This window comes from Parus major, chromosome 2, assembly GCF_001522545.3.
Source record: "Parus major isolate Abel chromosome 2, Parus_major1.1, whole genome shotgun sequence".
In the NCBI taxonomy this organism is placed as follows: domain Eukaryota; kingdom Metazoa; phylum Chordata; class Aves; order Passeriformes; family Paridae; genus Parus; species Parus major.
The window spans coordinates 46,115,974-46,138,403 of record NC_031769.1 but is presented as its reverse complement, the minus strand read 5'-3'; the positions used below and the strand labels follow the sequence as shown (position 1 = coordinate 46,138,403).

The 22,430-nt window shown below is 39.8% G+C and overlaps 1 protein-coding gene across 1 annotated transcript in view; it reads left to right on the top strand.

Annotated features, from left to right (window-relative positions):
- Window positions 1–22,430, top strand: part of TBX20 (T-box transcription factor 20) — a 39,406-nt gene that overhangs the window by 11,452 nt on the left and 5,524 nt on the right. The window contains exons 5-7 of the mRNA XM_015650745.2: window positions 3,392–3,550; window positions 6,962–7,038; window positions 18,017–18,126. Coding sequence (XP_015506231.1) covers window positions 3,392–3,550; window positions 6,962–7,038; window positions 18,017–18,126 — 346 coding nt within the window. The remainder of the gene's footprint in view (window positions 1–3,391; window positions 3,551–6,961; window positions 7,039–18,016; window positions 18,127–22,430) is intronic.

The following is a 22,430-nucleotide window of genomic DNA, read 5'->3' as shown; positions in this document are numbered from 1 at the left end:
GAATTAAGGATGAAATCAGTCCTCTGGAGCCTTTAAGGAGGATTCACTGTGTTATGGCCCATGACATTTCCAATCTCCTGTGTATGAAGAGAAGAGAACGGAAACACCTCCTAAAATCTCTCCCTTCAGTTTGAAAGAGCCAGTATTCATTTTTTAATTATATTCGATAAGGTGTGTTGGTTCCTGAGGAAGTTTGGATGACGCCTTTAAATGCCAGTTACAGGTATGGAAAATGAATCCAACCTAATTCCAGTTTGTTCTAGTTGCTTGCTTTCTTCACCATCCAGAAGACAGTTTGGGGTGTTAAGGTAATTGTGGTTTATTTGCAGGGTGGTTCACTTCCTGAAAAGGAATCTGTAGAGAAGAGAGGCATTTGTTTGTTCTAGCATATGTTTGTTTTCTCGTGTTCCGAGACTTTTGGAGTTGGCAAGCATTTCTGATGTGTACCTTCAGCAGCATGTGTAACCCCAGAGTTATGCACATATTCTCCCCAAGCCTCAGGCACAAGTCTTATCTCTGTGTGCATGGCATACAGCTCACTCCATGGAAAAACTTTCAGATATCCTTACCAGAGAAAGGAAATGACTCCTATCTCTAGATTTTTACAGCCAAGCAAGTATTGCCATTTTCCTGACTGTGAAATATTTATGAATGTGGCATTTCCCCCCTAGTTTTTAGTGTATTTTTCATATTGAGTGCTTTCTTTAGGATGTTTCATTGCCCTTCATTGGAGTGCCATCATTTTTGATTTATGGTGAGGTGAAGCATGAGTGTACACATTATTGTAATTGTTTTTTTGGCATTTACTCAAACACATGAATCTATGCAAAAGCAAACTCAAAGCTGTGAACATGTTTAATAAATAACTGTGAAAGCAGGGTGTGTGGAATATCCACTCCACACACTCCAAGGAGTTATGCCCAAGTTTTTTTAGTCAACCAGATAGAAGTTAGGAACCCCATGCTTTCAGAAAGAAAACTTTACATGGTAATGCTATTATTTGGTGAATATGGAGGTTTCATTCGCAGCACAGTTCCTGAATTCAAAACCACCTTGGAATTTTGCAGCTGGCATCCAGATTGCCTCTGGTGACTGGTCTGTAGCCAGTGTGAGCCAGATGCCTACAAACCTGCCTGACCTTACAGCAATCAGGATCCAGTAAGAAGGTATCCTGGTCATCTCCCCTGACTCAGGCTGTCAGCACAAAGGTAGATGGGGTAGCTGGGAGCCTCTGGCTGCCAGCAACTGTGTGCAGGGGAGTTGCCATGAATATATGGGCACCTGATGTATCTCTTGGGACATGCCAGCAGGATTGTCACTGAGATGGCATAAGGGACTTTCTGATAGCTACATCGTGCAGGAGGGGACTGCTTGGACTTTGAGGCCACTCTTGGAGACTACTCTGTGAGGAGCACCCTATGGATCTAACTCCTTTGGGCTATTTTTATATGGTCCTAACTCAAGAAGTTGCACAGGTATTAAGGAGAGTCTTTGTATATCATCAGCAGCTTGTGTGGAGGTACAGGTGGAAAACTACACATACAGACCCTCACATGAAGGAAATGTTCACATTTACCTTGGTCATGGGTCTTTTGTGACCTCCTGGCTGCATTCAGTACTTGTTTTGTACATGAATGAATGACCAGACTTGCCTCTGGTGGGAGTGGGAAATGCAGAGTACCACAGCAAGGGATGTTTTCTATGTGCATTCTATTTTTTGGAAAATTTTCATAAGGGATTACACAGTCTTGTTTGAGAAACGCAGTTCCTTTATCAAAATTAGCATTCAGAGAGGAGTGAAAGGAAAGGGCATGTGTGGGAGCTGCTCTCAACATTTTTTTCTTCCTTCCACCTGAGTGCTGCTCAGATGTAATGCCTTGGTGTGGACATCATGGCCATGGAAGGCAATGGAAAGCACCAAGGTCTGTGGGCCAACCCCTCAGTAAGCTCTTCACCATCCACACACCCTGCTTTAAAATGTCTTTTCCGTCTGCTTAGAGCACTCCAAGTAACTAGGATGGCAAAACAAAATTTTACAAAGAGAAGGAAAAGCGCTAAGGGTATTAAAGGCAAGGTCCGTGGCCATTGTGTTTGTTCCTATATAAAATGGTAAAGTACTTTGAAAAAGGACCTGAGTTGGTTAAAGCAAACATGCAACACTTTCAGGATGATGGTTCACTGTCATTTTAATGTCTTTCTTGTTGCTGTGTGCCTCCCCTCAAAGTCACAGTGTGAATCTTGGCAATATTTGGCCCCAAAGGAGCAGCGAAGAAAAAAACTGATGGATATTGTAGCCATGATAGAGCTGTCTCTGTGCTCTCCACTGCAATGCAATGTGCAACCTTCCTCATTGACTTAGCATGAAATACTGCACCGCTCCTGCTATATTTCAGCTGAAGTTAACGCTTCCTGAGGAATGCACATTAGCTATTCCAGATGTACGGAGCTGACTGTAATGTCGTTATGGCCCCTGCAAAATAGAACCACCCACACCATTGCCAATTTTGTCTTGTGACTGTGATTATATCCAAAACAAGGGCTGGTGTGAGCTGAGCTCTGTATTTAATTCTTATATTGTAATACTGTGGTTAGAGGCCGCCAAACAGGCCTCCAGCCAGTGGTAACTGAAGCAAGGGGGGACTCTTGGTTTGACTCCAGTGAACGTTGAAATTGGTTGGTTGGTACTTAGGTTTAGAATTGTTTTGGGAGCTCGTAAACAACTATTAATGAGGATAGAATAGCAAAACCCAGTCATTTGGGGGTTCCATACTGGTTTCCCTCCTTGCTCGCATTTTTGGTAGTCTGCGGTGAGGAGCAGTTCCGAAGGAGTTTGTTTTAAAGGTTTGCCACAGTGAAAGGCTACGTGGAGTTTTACTTTTGGTCAGACGGTTTGTGCTGCTGCTGGTAGGTTTTTGGATGGGTCTAATTTTTTCCGTCTTTTTTTTTTTTTTCTGAGGGATTTGTGACTATTTCATTCTGCACCTGCGCATTTTTGCAAGTGGAGACTCTTGGCCATTACCTTTTAGGAGTTACATATTCACACCTGCCAACCAGGGCACACTCTGGCAGTGACTAATTCCGTATGTAAAACACCTCACCTGTAGGAACAGGTATTTATGCCGCAGGAAATACATGCTTGCCAGTGGCGTAGGAGTGAGAGGAGACTAGCTCCTGGGATGCCTGCTTTTCCACCTTCATTTCCTGGAACTGCCCAAAGGAGCTGGATAGTTTGCTCTGAAAACCAGCCCCTGGCTGGTTAGATTTCAGATGCTTCCCCTGCAGTGTTAATTAGATCTTCCCTCCCCCAGCCACCCCCCGCCATGGTTTAATAGCCTTTGAGGGCCCTGTCAACCTTCCTCTCAGGACGGTGCTCTGTCATTCTTCCTTGCAGATCATTTTGAACTCCATGCACAAGTACCAGCCCAGGGTCCACATCATTAAGAAGAAGGATCACACAGCTTCTTTGCTAAATCTGAAATCAGAAGAGTTCAGAACATTCATCTTTCCAGAGACAGTTTTTACTGCTGTTACTGCCTACCAGAATCAATTGGTGAGTAGAGTTGCTAATTTCTACAGATGTAACTAGATCCCACTCTGCTGAAAACTCCCTTCTGCCCAGTCTAAACTAGGAAAATTTCTGCCATAACCTACCTTTCCATGCCAATCTTATTCACATTCACAAATAATTCCTGAATATACAGTAGTAGTACAGACTTCAAAGAGCAGTAAGGATTACTCATGAGAATAAAAATGGCAAGTAGGAGGCTTTCTTTTGTCTTCCCCTCTGTCTATACAAAGCTGCTTGCATATTAACATTTAATCATTTTCTAATTATAGCTCATTAAAGAACTGTTCTTATTTGCAGTGATATTTTATGCCACAAGCTATGAGCTGAGAGAGATTCTGGTTTGCACATGACGATTTCACGGGCTTAAAAAGTTGACTAATTAAGCTGTAAGGCTCAAACGTAAGGAAAATCACTCAGAGATATGCTTTTCAGAGGCTGCCCAGATTACATCCAGATGTTTGAATTTCAATTTGCATGCCAGTGAATAATAATATATACAAAATGGAGGAGATCATAACAATGGATTGCTAATGAGTAATTTTAGGAAGTCTATAAACAATCAGAGAACAGAGGCTCTGCTTGATGGTGGATTGGGCTTTAATATTTAAGTCAGTGGAAATACATTCTTGCCTTCAGTGTGATTCAGAGCATGTTTGAAGGGCTTACTGACTATGTTAATTAAAAAAAACCCACCTATTTTGCTCCTTAGTTCCCTCAAGTTAAGAAAAATACAGGCACTGTCCAAATATGTGGGTAGGCAGCATCACAGAGTTAATGTACCTGCTGGATTGTTTAAAGTAGGCATTTCCTAATATGAAGCAAATCAATTTTGAAATTCTATGAATAAAATGAAACTAAATCAAAGGGTGCCAAGGAAGCTCTGAAGATAACATTAGTAATATTAAGTCAGTCCTTATGACAGACCCCACACCCTGTTTTAAGGCTTTAATGTATTGATTTAGACTTAGATTTGTATCTGAATGCTGTAGAAAACACACTCAGAACCTGGCAATCTCAAGAAAATAATGTTTGGACAGGCAGCTAGATTTTTCCATGTAACTTTCTTTAGAAACCAGCAAAATACTAACAGGCACAAAACCAGCTAAACCCAGAATTTATTTCTGTAGGATGGCTTTGTGTCTACAATGATATTTACACTGGAGATGTTTCTAAACTAACCTTCCCAAAGCACATACATTGAGTCCTGGAAAATTTCTCAATGGAACATCTCCGGAACCCCTAGAGGTTGATGTTGTCATTTTATTTATGACTAATGAAAATGGAGCCTTTTTTCATTTTTGCCATTTCTTTCAGAACTGTTTTAAGGAGGGATTGATTACATTTCTGGAGGTTATTAGATAAAAGCTAAATACATTACACTTTCAACAAACTATCTCATAATTTAAGATTTAAAGGGCATGCATTTATTTAAACAGTCAAACCACTGCCACAGAGTTGAATTGTAGGTCAGATTTCATTTTAAAATGCTTTCTAGCAGATGTTCTCTGATTGTTTGTGAGACAGTCTCTCAGGAAAAATATGGTCATAAATGATTGTGAGTCTCATCTGGCTTTGGTGGATACAAAAAGTTTCTCCTGTGATGTCATACCAAAACTTTAATATCAGGAAGATGGAAGTTTGATTGGTGAAAATATGCTCAAGAGATGAATAGACATCCTTATTGTTCTGTAGTGCAGTTGGCTTGGTGTGTCGGTGATCTCAGTCAATGGAACTAGTTAGAGCTTGTCTTTTTTCAAGGTGGTTTTCAAAATGCTGCCATAAAAATCTTCACTGGATGTGAGGCACTAACTTGCCACTCTGCAACATCACCATGAGCTGAGGGCTTATGGATGCCTTGGAAGGAGAATGAGCCAATAGCTAAATTTTTGAGCCATTTCGAGGTTCTTGCGACAAGGCTTCAAGGTTGTTCCCACCAGTTGTACCTGAGTGATGAGACAGCCTCAAACCCTCCACCAGCACCCAGGTCCATGAGTTTTAATTAACTGTCAGGCCATTAATTAAAAAGTCAGAATTTCCCTTCATCAGCATGTCCCTTCCTCTCTGTGTTTTTCTCAGAATTAAAAGTTGGGTCCTGTTGTCTCCTTTATAATTTTTTTTAATATTTTATATAAAAACATATTTGTTCTCTTTATTATTTTTTTATTTTGGGGGAGAAGCCACCCCATTTTGAAATATATTTGTTTGATGAGAGCATTTCATTGTTTGAGGATTTGGAAAAGATCCCATTTTTTTTTTCCTGAGTCTTGAGGCCCAATTATTAAAAATGAGATTGTAGCCTCTTGGATACAGATTTTTTTGAGAGAAGTCAGGCTGACAAAGCCCCTTAATATGAAATGATTTTCATGGCCTTAAGCTAGAGTTGGTGGCATTCACTGTGCTGCAGGATGGGTCCTATGTTTTCTTTCATCAAGCTCGAACTCTCACTTACAATTTTAGTTTTAGCTCTAGGAAGAGGTATGGCTGGAAAATCCATATATTACAATGATGTCTCAGGTTTTATTCACCAAATCCAAATTGGTTGTATATATAGAAAATTTCACAAGAACAATGGAGCATTTTCTTTCCTGGTCCTCAAGAAACATATTGAAAGCCACTGCCATTCGCCTGAAAAAGTTTCACCACAAAGAGGAGCTCAGATGTTTTGGGGCAGGAGGGATTCCTGGTCAATGAGTTGCTCAGTCAAAATGGAAAGGCTGACTGAATGACTGGGCAGGTTTATAGCTACCTTTGAAGAAGGGAGGAAAGTTTTTACTCATGATCTGTGGTTTTTCAAGACTGATAGTTTCAATGGGGTTACTCCTTCCATCCAAGCTCTGTCACTTTGAATCTGAGTTCTCCCCACATTTTTCCTTCCCTTCCTTAGCCTCTTCTCATATAAAGCCAGTTAAACTGCCCCTATGTGGTCACTGGTAGGCCTGGCTGAGAACAGTTCCACCCCAGTAAAAAAATAAAGGTGCTAGTGTAGTGAAGCCATGGCTTCAGGCTGCTTGGGCTTGTTGAATTGGTTGATGTGCAGCTCCACCAAGCAGGCTCAGCTGTTAGCAGGGTGATTTGTGCTGCTTGTGGTAAAGAAAACCTGATTGATGCTAGGAAAGTATTTGGAAGCTGTACTGCTGGCCATGGGTGGGTTCCTCCTGCTCCAGGCAACAGGAAGGCTGAGCCTGCCGTGCCCTTTGGCCTTTCCACTGCCATATGTGCAGTGCACCCTGGTTTGCCTCCTCAGCTTTGCAAAGTCTCAGGAGCGGCGCACATGCACAGGGCACGCGGATAAAATTAGCAGTGAAGTCACAGGGGATGGATTGGTTAACACTTTGTACGCTGCAGTACCCTAACACTGTATTCGTGTAATGTTGCTCTTTTCTCTGTTCCCAGATAACCAAGTTGAAAATTGACAGCAACCCTTTTGCTAAAGGATTCCGTGACTCTTCCAGACTCACTGATATCGAGAGGTAATGGGGACTTTCTGTTTACTTTCCATGCAGATAAGATAAAGAGAAGAGAGAGTATGTAGGAAAAGCATCCTTTCAACTCCTGAGAACCTGTGCATTTTAATGTTATCTTGCTGCATACAGTAAGACTCCTCCACATCCTTTAAAAATGCTTATAAACTTTATGAAGAAAGAGCTGTTTTGAGTTTTGACATCTGTTCCAGTTGGGGCCAATATATTAGTCTTCCTCAGGAGGCTTCTTGAAGGAGGAAGAGGGTCAGTTTTACAACTTCAGAATGAAAAGCTTTTTTTCTTATCATGCCATTTAATCCTGTTGAGAGCTGTGAATTGGGTCAATAGGAAACAAGGGCAGTGGTCCTGTGAAAAACATCTTTACAGCTCCCCACTGTTCAACATAGTGGAAAAGAGAGTGGAGAGCTCCCAAAATTCACTTTAGCAGTCCCAGACACCAAATTGGCAATTACTGCCATCAGGATGACTCCCATAACTCCCACTCTGACAACAAAGATGCCATTTTTGTTTCACCAAAGTTGTATTACAAGCTTCACCAGGGGAAAGCTTTATCTGGAAACTGTTTTGTATGTGTACAGCTCATTACAAGCAACTGCTGCCATAGGGACAGAAGCATTAACCCACAGCTGAGTTAGGAAATAAACTTCAATCTCTTGGTAGTTTTCCAGCACGTCACATTTTTATGATATCGTGTCATATAACTTGGCAAATGAAGCAAATTAAGCTGCTTGTGTCCTTTAAGCTGGAAAAGAACTCAATGGAGATGGATATAGCACATCCAATTTTTCCTATGAGCACACAGTCATGAAAGAAAGTTTGGAGAGGTCAAAACCCTCCAGGCTCCTATGTGGAGACATCCAGATGTATCTGTGAATCATTTTTTCACAGGTGCATACAGGGGACAAACTGCTCAATGAAGTCATAGCCACAGAGCTAGAGAAAGTCTTTACAGCAGTTCAAAAGTACATCTATCTAAGCAGGCCCATGGATGGGAAATAGTGGTATCCTTTACACCTTACTAATGACTGGATCATAAGTGATCTGTTGAGTAAATGGCTAAAAGAACAGGAATTTGGGGAGAGAAAGCTTGTAGGCTGCAGTGCACCCATGCAAAGTCTCTTAAGTGAAAGCCTTCATTAAAAATGGAAACAAACCAAAGAAAAGAGGCAAATTTAATAAAATAGCATGGTCTGCTGTATTGACAGAATACTGAGGTAAACAACATCCAAAGCTCAGGTTAGTATGCAATAAATAGTCAAGGAAGCACCTGTCAGAAGAGGTTTCCTTGTTTTACAGACAGGAGACATCTAACGACGCAGCTTTGCAAGGGCGGAAAGAGTCTGAACAGATAAGCTGGGAGAAAAACTTAGTTGCCTCTGTGCAGATGAACTGACTATCGTGGTGCTGGATATGAAGGGAATTTTTCCAGAGGACAGCTTATTATAACAGCACATGGCATGGAGTCAGAAATGCTGAGCATAAGCTGCAGTGCCCTTTTGTTTATTGATAAGTGTAAGAATAGAGCCTGAGACAGGCAGCCGAGCCCAGGCACAAATGTTGCCATGAAAGATAAGGCAGACAAATGGGAAGCCTACAATAAATACAAGAAACAGAATGTGAAAAGTGTTAAACCTACATTAAAACTCTGGATTTGAGAGCCCAAGTGTGGGCCAGGTTCGATTTGTACTTAAATTAGAAAGCTTAGCCCTGATTACTATTACAATAGTATTTAAAAATTCAAAACCTGCTACACAACACATCAAGTCATGAGATAATAAAAGTGTAACATGCAAGTGGGCTGGTAACAGATTTGAGAATTGCCTAAGTTATAAAAATGGTACAGAAATATCAAGGGATTTATTCAGTTGTGCCATTAAAATACTCAGGCTGATGAGGACGTCATTCTCTAAGTGCCCACAGGCTCTACAGATTTATCTTAGCACCAGCAAAATTGCTTAAAGAAATCTGAAACAAAGCAAAGGAAATAGCAAAGTGAGATATGACAACAGGAAGAATTTCTTATTTGATGTCCATTGCAATATTAATTGAATCTCGAATAGTACAGCATGACTCTTGCTCAGTCTAATTGGAAACTATAAGATCACTGCTGGAGAAAAACACTCATTTTCCAGGGAAAAGACTGGGAAGGCCAAAACACACTTGCACAGCTCTTGAAAATGGAATAGTTGTCTAGAAGCTGTGAAAATACTTTGCCTGCACTGCTCCCTCGGCAGGCGTGCACTCAGCACGAGCAGTGTGCAATCTGCGGTGTGGCGCGGTGATCCTAATGGGCTCCCGTAAAGCATCCCATGATGCTGGGGCCAAGACAGCACTCATTTATCCTGAGTCCCAGCTTTTCCAAATGACCTAAGTAGTGTGAAAGCGCACAGAGCTTTGTATTTCATTTCCAAGTATTTAAGCCTGCTTTTTCCTAAACAGCCTTTGGGGAGGGAAACAAATCAGATCAATTGATCTTTAGAGACCTAAAGAAATTAAATTAGTCTGGAGTCAGTTACTGCACTAAACCATCCAGTAATTGGATTGCTTCTTGTAACTGATTGAAAACAGCCTCTATCTGTAACAATATAGGGAGCTTTTCTTTATAGTAGATCTGAGAGAAAAACACATCTTTTTATGACATGATGACAGAAATTGCACTTTTTTAACCTAATTGAATATGATTTTATAAATATGTGACTTTAACGATTTCAGGCTTCCCATTCTAGATTTACGATCTTTATGTAAGAAATTCAAGCTGCAAATACCTTTAGGATTAAATCTGTGGACATTGAATGTGTTGGAGTTGAAATAATATATGTAAAGACAGTGAAATTTGCACAGCAGTAGAGGAGGTTGGCAACAGCAAAACTTTTGAAATGCCCTGTGTTTTCTTTTGTTCCTGTCTAAATACCATAGAATGGTTTCCTTTTACTCATAGCTATATGCAGGCCTTTAAACTATTGAAAAAAATCTTTGGTGAGTTTGGTATATACTGAATTTTTTGTAGGATGCAACGCTCCTTTCACAATCAACCCTTTCCCTACATTACTTGTGGTAATCTATTTATAGCAATGGGGCAGACTTTATCTGGAGCTACTGTGATTTAGATAAGTTTCTGACTCACCTTTTGATCTTTTTACGTGGTATTTACATCTCCTCTGCTATAAAAAGGCTCCCACAGTGGTTGTGAACAAAAAAATTGAACGTTTAGCAGCAATTACCGGAATGTGGAGCTTAGCATACTGTGGTGTTGACTATGGGATGCCAAATCAAGTAATGAGGCATTTCTGCTGAACTAAAATTGCCAGAGGCATGAAGGATGTAGAGGCAGAACCCAATATGCATTTTTTTTTTTTGGTCTTGTGTCTGAATTTATCTTTCGAGTTGTTGTGAAGAATTAGCTTGTTAAAAATAAATAGACAAATAAAACAATCATAATTACTTACCATTTCAAAAATCTAGCGAAAAAGGTGATAATTTCAAAAGCAGGAGCCAAGTATGCGATAGGCAAGTTCAGGGTGTGGATTTTTAACTATTAAAGAGAGAGTTAAATGAGTATACCCATCTGCACATGTCCAATGCAGAACTGTGCCTTCTGGGATACTTAAGAGGAAATATGGAAAAGTATGGTTGCACATCCAAGTAATTTTTAACCAGTGAAGGGAAGGATGGGGGATGGAGAAGTTAGAGAGCAGCATCCCAACTGGATTTGCATGGTAATAAAATTCCAGATTTTCCCTTGAGGAGCTTCATCTCTGAGATGTGGAAATGCATTATGCTGGCTTTACAAGGCTGTAAGCAAAGTTCATGCTAACGCCTAGATAGGGGCACTTCCCTGCTGAAGGATCAGTCAAAGCCACGTGCTCAGTGATGGGCTGAGCACAGCCATCCTCTCTCCCATCCCCTTCTCCTGCTCACCCCACAGAGCTGCCTTCCTTCCCGTTCCTATTGCCTACTGCTGGTCTAGAAGAACTTCTTAGAGTCTTGAAAGACACCTACCAACAGCCAGAAATATATACATGCTCTATGACCTACCCCCACATCCATGGTTAAGTAGGGCTTTGTCATAGTTCTCCAGTAAGTCAAAATTCCAGCTGATCTTTTATTCTCAGCTAGTTGTCAGTCTGTGAATGTCAGCAACCAGCCATGAGATATCATCTCTAATGTTTAGGCTCAGAGAGGAAAAGGGGAACAAGTCCTGAATTTAGGGAGCAATACCAAATACTCTGGCATCTAAATGGCTGGTATCTAGTGCCATTCCAGATGTTGCTGAGGTTATTCCAGCCTTCAGCTGCTGCTCCAGATGGGTGGGTGGATTGTCAGTATTTTCTGCATCATCCCTTCCAGAACACTGCAGATGGCTTGGATGCCTTGGCCAAACTTGAAAGCACTACCTGCCTATGTTTAAATACCTATGTTTAAATTATTCCCTTCAAATCTGGTTCATCTGACCCTGCTTGTTGTTAGCCAGGCAACTCTTCACCCAGCAGAAAGCCCCCTGTGCTACCTAAATCCTCTTTAGTTCCCAAGTTTTTAAGGACTCATACTCTGGATCATTTTCCACTTAGGTTTTCTGTTATCTATCTTCTTACTTGTGCAAAATAGTATAAAAATATTTTTCTAGTTGTTTCCATTCACCTCATGCAGAAGTAGTGTGTGCATAACAGGTGGGGATTCAGTGCCAGTGGGGTCAGATTAGACCTATGGTTTCCACCCCAGAGAAAGTTTTCCAGGGACTTCCCCCTACAATTTCACAGGACTTCTCTGTACTCACCTCTCATCATTTGGTTACAGTCAGAAAGAAGTGATTGCTCCACTGGGTGAAGTGGAGCTCCATAGGGCTAGATCTGTAAGATAGTTTTCTCATTTTTATTTGCAATTGAGAAAAGAGGAATGAGTATATGGAAAACTTCATCCCACTTCTTCATAGATGACATTGCTTTTCCCATGCCATGGCTTCACAGCTAGGCTTTGCCACATCCATGCATGCTACAGCTCGTCTACAGGTGCTGGATTTTTACTGAGAGTGTGACAGTAAACATCATTGTGGCAGCTCATTTGTTCTTCTACAGTCATCAAACCCTAGATTTTTCATAATTTAAGACTCATTTTACTTCTTTCTTGTATATATTCTTGCAGTAATGCATCCATCCAACACTTGCCCAGCAGTCTTGACTTTGTGTGAAAGTGTTTTGGGGCTGTGGATTAGTTTTTGGGCTGTGGATTAGTTTTTGGGCCAGATCACATGAGCCACTGTAGCCTGTAGGTCTTGTTTTGTCCCTGGTTGGCTCAGTTTTAATCTAAGCAGTGGAGCAAAACTACTTGGTTCTGCTCAAGGATTTGGTCTGTACTGTGGACCTTCCACAGCCTGAACTATGTTCCTGTGGTCAGCCTCTAATATTCATCTACCAGTAAGACCAAGTATATGTAGAAAAATTAATATGTCTATATGTTAGTGCATATGTAAAATAGCAAAAGCCACAGGAACATAAAGGCTGAATGATATCTGACAGCAAAAGCTGTTCACTCATAGCTGCTATTGCAGAAATGTATGTGCTCTTCCTGCTATGTTGTTTTGGTTTTATGGGACGTGAGTGGTCTTATTGTTGGATTTTTGGGGGGAGTTTTGTTTGTTAATTGGGTTTTTTTGTTTGGTTTTTCTTTTTTATAGACTTGTTTTTAGCACTTGTGTCTTGGACAAATTAGTCATCTTTTCCCTTAAAAAAGAGTTCTACTACAGTGCGACTTCCGACAAGTTTATTTTTGTGCCTTCTCAGTCCATTTATTCCATCTGTCTTCACCTCACCTCACTTCTGACGTCTTCTGTTATCTGGGCTTTCTTCCAAACATACTGACTGGCAGCTACAAAAAAAGGAAACCTTTGAAATGCAGAACTAAAGAAGTCATTCAGGCTGCAAACTGATAATTCATACACTTTATATCCTGTTCTTTATTTTTCTTTCTGTTGGACTGAATGGCCAAGCAAAACACAATTGTCAGTTTTACTATTTTATTATTTTCTTTCTTTCTTTTTTTTTTTTTTTTTGTTTTAAATTGTTATTGCCTTTTCTTGCAAAGAGCAAGAAAAAGTCAAAAAAGCAAATTCCACAACACCAGGAGCAGGGAGCAGATTCTAGGAATATCCTTACCTTTTTGCATACCTAACACTTGGATAGCAAGGGGTAAAAAAAAAAAGAGGTTAATAGCCCTGCTCTGAAATTCGTACCTCTTGCAGCCATTCCTGAAACAGAAACTTGTGCAGAAGACACTAGTTCAGAATGCCTGGCTCAGCCACTAGCTCTCTCTCACAGCCTGTTGACTTTAGCGTGTTGTCTTCAAAGAAGCTTGAACCTGGCTCCCACTCGGAAGGGACAGCTGCCCCTTACATCAAACTTCATCTTCTTTGTAGCCATAGTATAGATTTAAGATAGGTACTGGATGCCTTGGTTCCAGAAAGCTACTTCTGAATCAGCTTTTCTGACACCTTCACCAACACTAAATATGTCTTAAGCATTCTTGTCTCAAAGGGAGAAGGTAGGCTTCCCATCTCCATCTCCCTTCTGCCAAATTCAGAATCAGGGTCATGGTGATCACCAGGCTGCTGTTCATGCAAAGCTGAAGTAGAGTAATTGCAAAAGGAGCAGAAAAAATGACATCAGAGATGCCTGCCCCCACCTACAAAGAAGCCCTGTTCTTCCATCTTGATTAAAGATCCTGCTCAGGGTAATCTGGGACTTTATCATCTCCTGAGAGAATTTCTATAATCTGGGTTGACAGCAAAAGAAGTGAGCGCCCTCACACAGAGCCTCAGCTACTTACCAAGCCAACTCTGTTTTCTGCCATCTCCTAGTTCAGATCCATGGCAAATCTTGGATAGTGAATCATTTGTCAGGTACATCAGGATTTTCCCATCTTCTTATTGCTCATATAAGGCTACTCTGTACATACAGGGCACTGTCAGTTAAACAAGGCCAAAGACTCAGCTTGGAACTGCATGACATAAAGCATCCCTAGCCAGAAGTTTAGTTTTGGAATCGGCTGCCAGCAGAAACAAGAGTGAAATGTTTAATCAAGAGGTTAGAACCTGCAGAATAGCAAGATGTTCCCTGTGCACCCTAAACCCTTTCTAATTGATTAATTCTCTCAGCCTTTCACATGCTTTGATTTCAGGTTCAAATTTTGCTGTTTAATTTTTTAGACAAAGGAGACAAGTGCTTCATTCATAATAAGGTTTATTGACAGGGCTGGGCTCAAAGTGTGCTTCTGTTGGAATGCAGATTATTGGGATCAACCCAAGCTCCTTTTCCTATTATCTCTCTTCAAATTTGTCCTTCCTCAGCATCTTCTCTGTGGGTGTGCTTGCCAATACAAGCTTAGATTTTTCCTTTCCATTTGGCACATGGATCCTTCTTCTCAAGTGGCTTCAGTCCCTAACTTGCTCTTCTCTAGTCTGTATCTCCTACTATTATCCAGTTCTACATATTGCACAGCTTAATCATAGTAATATATTGTGTGTATGTGCATGCTTTTCCCCCTCCTCTGGGTTTCCAAGACATCTGTGAGTTGAAGAACAGCATGGAAGACTGAAACTTGTTGGTAGACCACACAAAAATATTTGACAGAGAGCAGATATCTTTCCTTTATTCAACTGGCAGCTTGTGATCTCTCTCAGAACAAAGTTGACAGATAATTTCTTGTTAATAGAAGAAATTGTGGAGCTCTAAGACACATTAAAAGGTAAAAATTGTTGGGTCCCAGTATTAGATAACAAGTGTCTGATCACAAAGAAAGAAACAGAAGGACAGAAGTTGAGTAACTGGAAGTCACTCTGTTTTCCAGACTGTGGAACAGTGCTGAAAAATATGCAAAGACAGCTTTAAAAAAAGCCTCTACCCTACTCTTCACTTGCTAATTTTTTGAAACTGAGCATAGAATCATAAAGTGCCAAATATTAACTTATCATTTAGTACTTGATAAAATTATTTCCATCAATCCTTTGAACCACATTGAAATATCTGATGTTGCATACATAACTCTAAAGCCAGAGGTAATACTGTATTTCCCTTTTAGTAGTGTTAGTGTAATATTTTGGGACTTGAAAAACGTATTTTACTAATCCACTCTCCAGAGCACCATGTTTGGGGTAACTTAAAGAGTTCATGGTTCCATAAAGAGAATTTTCAGAAAGATTTTAAGTCCTTTTGTGTCCAGTGGACACAAGGATATAAGAAGGAATCTGTATTCCAGATTTGCAGCTTTGTTCCTGCATTTTGAACTAGATTCCACAGGCACTTAAGTCTTGTTGGTAAGGCTTTGCTTCCTCCTATGTATCTGCATTGGAGAAAGTCCTAAGGCACTTCTGTCTTTAAAGGGTGGACGAGGATAGTCTCCTCTTTCCAACTTGTGTAGGAAACTTCAAATGTTTTCATAGATTAAATGAGTTTCAACTGCTGTCTTCTCTATCCAGACTCCAAGTGATGTGCTCTGAGGATGGAATATTGCAGCATGGTGCAGAGGCCACCACACCCTTTCCTTTGAAACATGAGGGGAAGGAAAGAAATCTAAGTGCAGACTTCTGCTCTTGTTTTTCTAAGTGGAAGAAACAGTTCTTGGAGGATAACTCAGAGATATGCTTTATGAATGGAGAAAATACACCACTTCATTTTTTTTTTCCTGTTTCCTTTTGCACACTTAGGTGTGCCCAGCCTTTTGCATTTTGTAGGTCTGTTTGGAGGTTTCTATGCAGCTTGTGTAGTATGTGGAAAGAAGAGGGGGCACCTGAAGCCTGTGGGGGCAGGTGCCTAAATTCTGGTGTGAGCCTCAGTGCTTTGCACTCATGATTGAGAGTCACAGCCTCAACCTCTAAAATGAAAATTCAGTAGGTACTTGGTAATCACATATAGCATAAACAACCAATGGGGTTAGTCAAGATAAGCTCATACACTTCTGAATATTAAATCTCCACTGCACAAAAGTGTTTGAGTTTAGTTGCTTTCCCCTAATGCAAGTTTCCACATTCCCTCTGCCATAAAAACCTCTGCCTCTTGTGCTGATGAATGAGATTTATCTTCCAAAACCTTTTGCATACTATCTGCAACACTACATCATAAAATAAATAAATAAACCTACCACATAGTTCGCTGGTTTCAAACTTTGCAGATTCAGGGTTCACTAAGAAGTCATCTCTCTTTTTCCTTTAAAAGAAGACAACCATATAGAATAATAGAGTTCTCTGTCTAGCATACAAACCCATCTGGAAAGAATTTAGTCTGCAATAATTGTGGGCATTTGATTTAGCTTTAAATCCCTGTAGGTAATTCAAATGTAAATTTATTGGGGTGAGTTTATCCCCAAGCTGCCATTGGATCCAATGTTTTAGAGGTGAAATTGGCCCACTGCACTACAACTAAAGCCTGCATTGTTTCTGTTGCATCAGGATATTATTACATGCTGTAATCTCTGCCATTATAAGCAGACCCTTACTAGAAATAAATACAGACAATCACCTGTATTAAATTTATTTTTCAGACCTTGATAGACTAATAATTCTTTAATTATGAATATGTTTATATACCAGTTTCTAAATCACTCAGAAAACACTAGCCTAATTTGTTATTCTGTTATGCTGTACTCATATGAAATAGTCATTTTGGGCAAGTAAAATTCTTTGCATGTCACATTCTGCTTCAGAAGAAAGCCTAATGTTTCAAAAGGCATTCAGCACATAATGTAAACAATGCCATCTGTCTTTTTCTTTGGAAAATCTTCTTCCAGATAGCCCTGATATGCCTACTGTTTTCAATCACTTAAAAGGCAGTAATCCAATTATATCATACTCTATGTAGGAACTGCCATTGCTTTCAGTCCACTTCCAATCCTGACACAAGTAAATCACTTTGATAAGATCCTCTTTTTATTTATTTTTTTCTAAGGAGACTAGCATAAGTAATGATGCCAGTGATAGACCAAGGACAAAATGACCATAATGGACTTTCTGTAGGAAAGGAAAACATGTGCCATTGTGATTTATCATGTTACTTGAAAAATATTTTTCCTTGGAATTTCTGGAACAGGCACACTCACTTAGCCAAGGGCATTAGCGAGTATGAATGGATAAATGGTAAATTCAGACAAAACCTTAATCAAGTAGTAGATTTAAACAATTATGGATACTTAGTTTTCTTAAACAGGAAGAGAAGGTTAAAGCCATTTTGAAATGTGCCTAGGTCATTCTCATCTTTGGTATAATGCCACCTACTTACATGGAAATGCGCTTGGAATGTGTAAGGTTGGATCTTCCTTACAAACTACTAAGGCTTATCGTGCAGATATGCCTTCCTTCTATTTAAAAATGGTTGGGGTGACTTCAGTGCTTTGTGCTACCAGTGAGGCAGGGGCCTGGCAGACACGTCTAACCTCCCGGAATAGATGCGGCACGAGATCGGTAGTATCTGCAGACTTCCTGCTATGAACTGCCCTCAACTCTGATGCTGAGAGAGCAAAGTCAGAGCTGAGCTGTCTCTGGACACACCTATCTTAGCCCCTGCTTTCAGAAAAAGGAGAGAGCAGAAAATGAGGTGGTCATGTGCGATGCAAAAGCTTATTTGAAAGGAGCTGGACCACAGGTGTCTCTTTGAACCCAGACTCATCACTCAGCACAAATAACTGCAGAATTTGCATTTTCAAATTTATGAAGAGTGCTGGTCTGATATTCACTGTCTGAGACCACATCCAGGAAACACAATAGGAAGTTCACTCTGCTGAAGAAGCTGGTAAGCAGTGATCTGCAACATTAAAAAAACACAGGCCAAATCTGACATTTCCAATGTCATGATATGAAGTAAGTCTTTTGCAAAGCCTGTGTGAGAAGGCTGTGATCTGGACAGGAAAAGGCACTGTGTTTACCTGAACAAATTAGGATGCTGTTTAGGATGGTATTGATACATTAGGTTGTTTCCTTTTACAGAGAAAGTGTGGAGAGCCTTATCCAAAAGCATTCCTATGCCCGATCACCCATTCGGACCTATGGAGGAGAAGATGAGCTTGGAGATGACAGCCAGGCAACACAAAGCAGAGGTAGGAAAACATGCTCATGATGTAAACTGTGGTGTCTCATTTATGCTTGAGAAAAGCAGGACCACAGGCAGTACTGTGGTACTCTAAAGCATTTCTCTGGTGTGTCTCCCTGCCAGGAAGTCATATAATGAAGAAGAATACTTGTTACCTTCTGGCTCTTTGGGACATCTGATATGCCCATGGCACTGGTGTGGGTGGTTCAATTCAGGAGGCAGTTCTAGGGAGAGCCACGTAATCTTTGCCATCAGAAGAGAATTAGTTCTGCATCCTCTTCAAGATGTCTGCAAACCAGGAAACTTCATTACTGTGGTGCTGAGAACAAGTTAACACTCCCCATCTCTTGGCAGGACTTACTAACTGGGCTCCACACCACATGTAAAGTGCCATGCTGATGTGCCTCTTGCTGCCCCTTCAGCCTTCTGTGAACAGAAGACTTAGTTCTAGTCAACTTCAGCCAGCCTGTGGTTAACCCACTTTGCCTCCTCAGGAAGAAAATTTGCTGGCTCCCTGAAAAACTGATGTTTAATTGTTATCTGTTAGTCTCTTAAAGGTGCTGTTCCTGCTGAAGCAATTAGCCCCAAATGCTTTAGCAAGCAATTTGTCTGCATTAGTAGCAGCAAAAGTAGTAGCAAGACTGACTTGTTCTTTGTGGGGATGTTTACTGGAGAAATTTCATCTGTCATAATGTACCACTGGAAATAGATCTCAATCCCTTCCTGTAGGATTGCTGACTAGCATAAACTTGTGTTGCATTACACTTTGCATGTTGACTTTGTGACCTGCCTGATATGCCACAGCCACTTGAGGTAAAGCAGTTCTGTCTGTCTTCGACTGGCAGTGCCCTTGTCTTGTCCTCTATACAGTGCTGCTAAGATAAGAGCATTATTTCTGGTCATGAGCTCTTTGGACTTGTACAGGGAAAACACACTTATTTTTAACCATGGGTTGCTCTTCAGCAAAATGTGATTAGGTGGGCTTGCTTTTACACATCTATTCTAAGAGCAGGTCGTTAGATTATGGAGTTTCTGAAGCAACTTTTCACCTGGTATGATGCCATCCTTTCACATAGTTCTGGGGAATTACCTTGCTTCATGTCAACTTAGATCCTAGGCCAGATATTGTTGAAGACAGTATTAAATTTTCCATTGCTGGAAGTGCTCACAGTGAAGCACCTTCTCTTCTAGAATTAAATTTCTCCCTAGTATGATGCCCTCCCTTGGGAGTGACAAAACAAACCAGGTGAATCTCAGTATGAGAGTTGGCTGTTAAATCTCTTGAGAGTCCTTAGAAAGGTGTCATGGGGGATATACTACTTTATGACAATTAACTTTATGTGCAATAAAAGGGTACAGTTCTGCATTTGCTTGCAATATGGCAAATGAGTAAGTGAGGAAAATTGTGAATCATGGCAAAGAACTTTTTTCTAATCTGGGAGCCATATGCTACATGGGATGTGAGCACTCTGGGCAACCAGAGACATGCACAGAGGGTAAATCACACTGTCCTTACACGTGAGTAACTGGTACTGCATTTGCTCTCTCTTTAGGTCTAGTGTCCTTAAATAAGGAAAAGTCCTCCAAGATACAAGGAAAGAAACAAAGTTCTTATTGAAATTCCATCAATATTTTAATTTCTGCCAATTAATTTTAAAATTACCTTGCATGCAAAACTGATAGATCTTCCCCCCTAAAAACATGAGTTGAGAGTCAAATACATATACATTGCTGGATGGTGTGTGTTATAAGCTCTTTGAGACCTTGATTGCCTCAGAAGTACTAATTACCTGGCAAAAGTGGTATGTGAGACTTTTTGGAGTACTAAGTTGCAATTAGAGACCAAATCAGTTGGAGCAGGAAAGGATGCTTGAGGAAGTTCCTCATGAAAATCATTGAATAGTAAGTGTTGGAAGGGACCTTTAAAGGTTATGTAGTGCAAAACTCCTTCAATGAGAAGGGACATCTTCAATGAGGATGCTTAGAGCCCAGTCCAACTTGACCTTGCATATTTCCTGGGATGGGACATCTGGCCCCTCTCTGGGCAGCCTGTGCCAGTGTTTCAACACCCTCATAGTAAAAAATGCCTTCTATATAGTCTAAATCTATCCATTTTTACTTTAAAGCCCGTACTCCTGTTGTGACAGACTATGCTAAAAATTTGCTTCTGGCTTTCTCATAGGCCCACTTTAACCACTGACAGGCTGCAATTAGGTGTCCCAAAAGTCTGCTCTTCTCAAGACTCCACATCCCCAATTTTCTAAGCCTTTCCTTAGAGGAGAAGTGTTCCAGCTGTACAATCATTTCACAGTCATTCACGAGAAAGAATGGCATACCTTATTCTGCATAAAACAAAGAAATAGATAGGTGCAATAGAGTTGGTAATTCAGCACCCTCTCAGAGCATACTCTGCTCAGCCAATTTCAGCCATCTAAAGATGGAAGCAGCTAACCTACAGTACAAGATGTCTAATTCCAAAGGAATTGACAAATTGGAAATATATAAATAAAATAAATTGGAAATATATAAATTCAATGGAAACTATTGCATAATTTCTCTGTGCCTACATCCACACACATTCATAGTAGCTACCAGAGTCAAATGCAAACCTTCTGCAAATCCAGATTTGTACCCTGCTTTCCCTGTAGCTCAGTAATGTTCAGATACCCTCTGATTTGTCAAGGGTTTTCTGGTCTGTGAGTAATGCGTCATCCTTAGAGTTTGGCTTTGGATCCTAATTTCTCAGCAGTTAGGATTTGGTTCAGTAGTAGGACCAGGATTTGGTTCAAGTTTATTTCCACTACTAAATTGGCACAATTTCTTTTTCCTATTACTGGGCTGTTTTATTTGTTTCATTAAACAGAGGGAAAATACTTCATGATTTGAGAATATATCCCATGAGAGATTTATGATTTAAAAAAAAAAAGAAACAAAAAACCACCAATATGCACTTTTTATTTCTGTTGTTTTTTGCTAATAGTTTTGGTTTGAGTATGTGGCTATGATTGGTTACTTTACTTAATTCCAATAAGTTTTTGTTGATGGATAGAAGTCTTGATATGTTTTCATTCTACAGTTTGGATGCATCTTCCTTCCTGAATAAAATTTATGAAACTAGTACCTCTTACAAAATTTGTTGTCTCAGAATGTTTTGCAATACTGATTTTAAATAATATTTCATCAAATACTCTTGCCAACAGATTTATTTTCTAAAGTAAGAGAGTTGGTCAAGTAATAATATACATAAGTGACAAGAGTTAAATTATTGTTTAAAGAGGAAGACAAAGAGTTTATTTATAGAATTTCGTTGTATTCCCCATTTCTAGAAATCAGACATATGTTGATGACCAGATGCATATAGGAACTACAGAGATGAAGGACAACACAGTCATCAGATTATTTGAAAATGACCATGTGTAATTATCCAAACAAATTATTGTTTCTCCAGAATTTTAGTGTCAAAATTAAATAAGAAATTAGTTTTAATTTTAAGAAACCATTTTTCTTTTTTTTTTTCCTTATGATTCTTTAATCTTCAGGAAAGAAAGGTATTTTAAAGAGTTGGAAGATTTGTGGAAATAGTTTTTGAAACTTTTCAGATTAAACAAACCCAAAACAAAATGACAAAAAGAACACTTTCATTTGATCAAAAGTAGATAATTATCTTCAGAGCAAGTTCTGCACCTCTTACTATGAATTAGCACTGGTGTTGTTTATTAGAGCATTATACACAGTTGGAAAAAGAACAAATACTTTGACATTTATGTTTTTAGAATTTTTTGTTCTATATTATGGAAAGAATCAGGTTGACTGGAAAGATGTAGTGTTGACAGGTTTCACTGAGATAAAAAAAGGGAAAACTTGTAGTGCAAATTACATTTTCTGCATTTTTGCCACACCAAAATTTTAGAAAAAAAACCGAAACAACAGTTCTTGTAAGGATCTAAAGTAAAAATCAACAAGTATATCTTCAAAACATGGATGTAATACAGTGGGCTTCCATGTCAGAGTAGATATTTCAATGTTTAGTGGCAGCATTATGAGGAGTGCTTCAGTGTTTAATATCTAAAATGTTCAATGTGGAAAGTTGATTGTACTGTTGAAAACACTGCAACCAGCTTCTGAAAATCAAAATTTGTCTAAGATGTAGTGATAAAGGACAGCAAGCAGAATATAACGTTTTAAAGATGGATGTATTTGGGAATTATTTCCAATGACAACTGGTCATTGAAACCAGGCTTGTTGTGAGAGACTCATTTTCTCCCTTTTTGCTACTTTACCAGCTTTGTGTGTCACAGCACCAATGTTAGG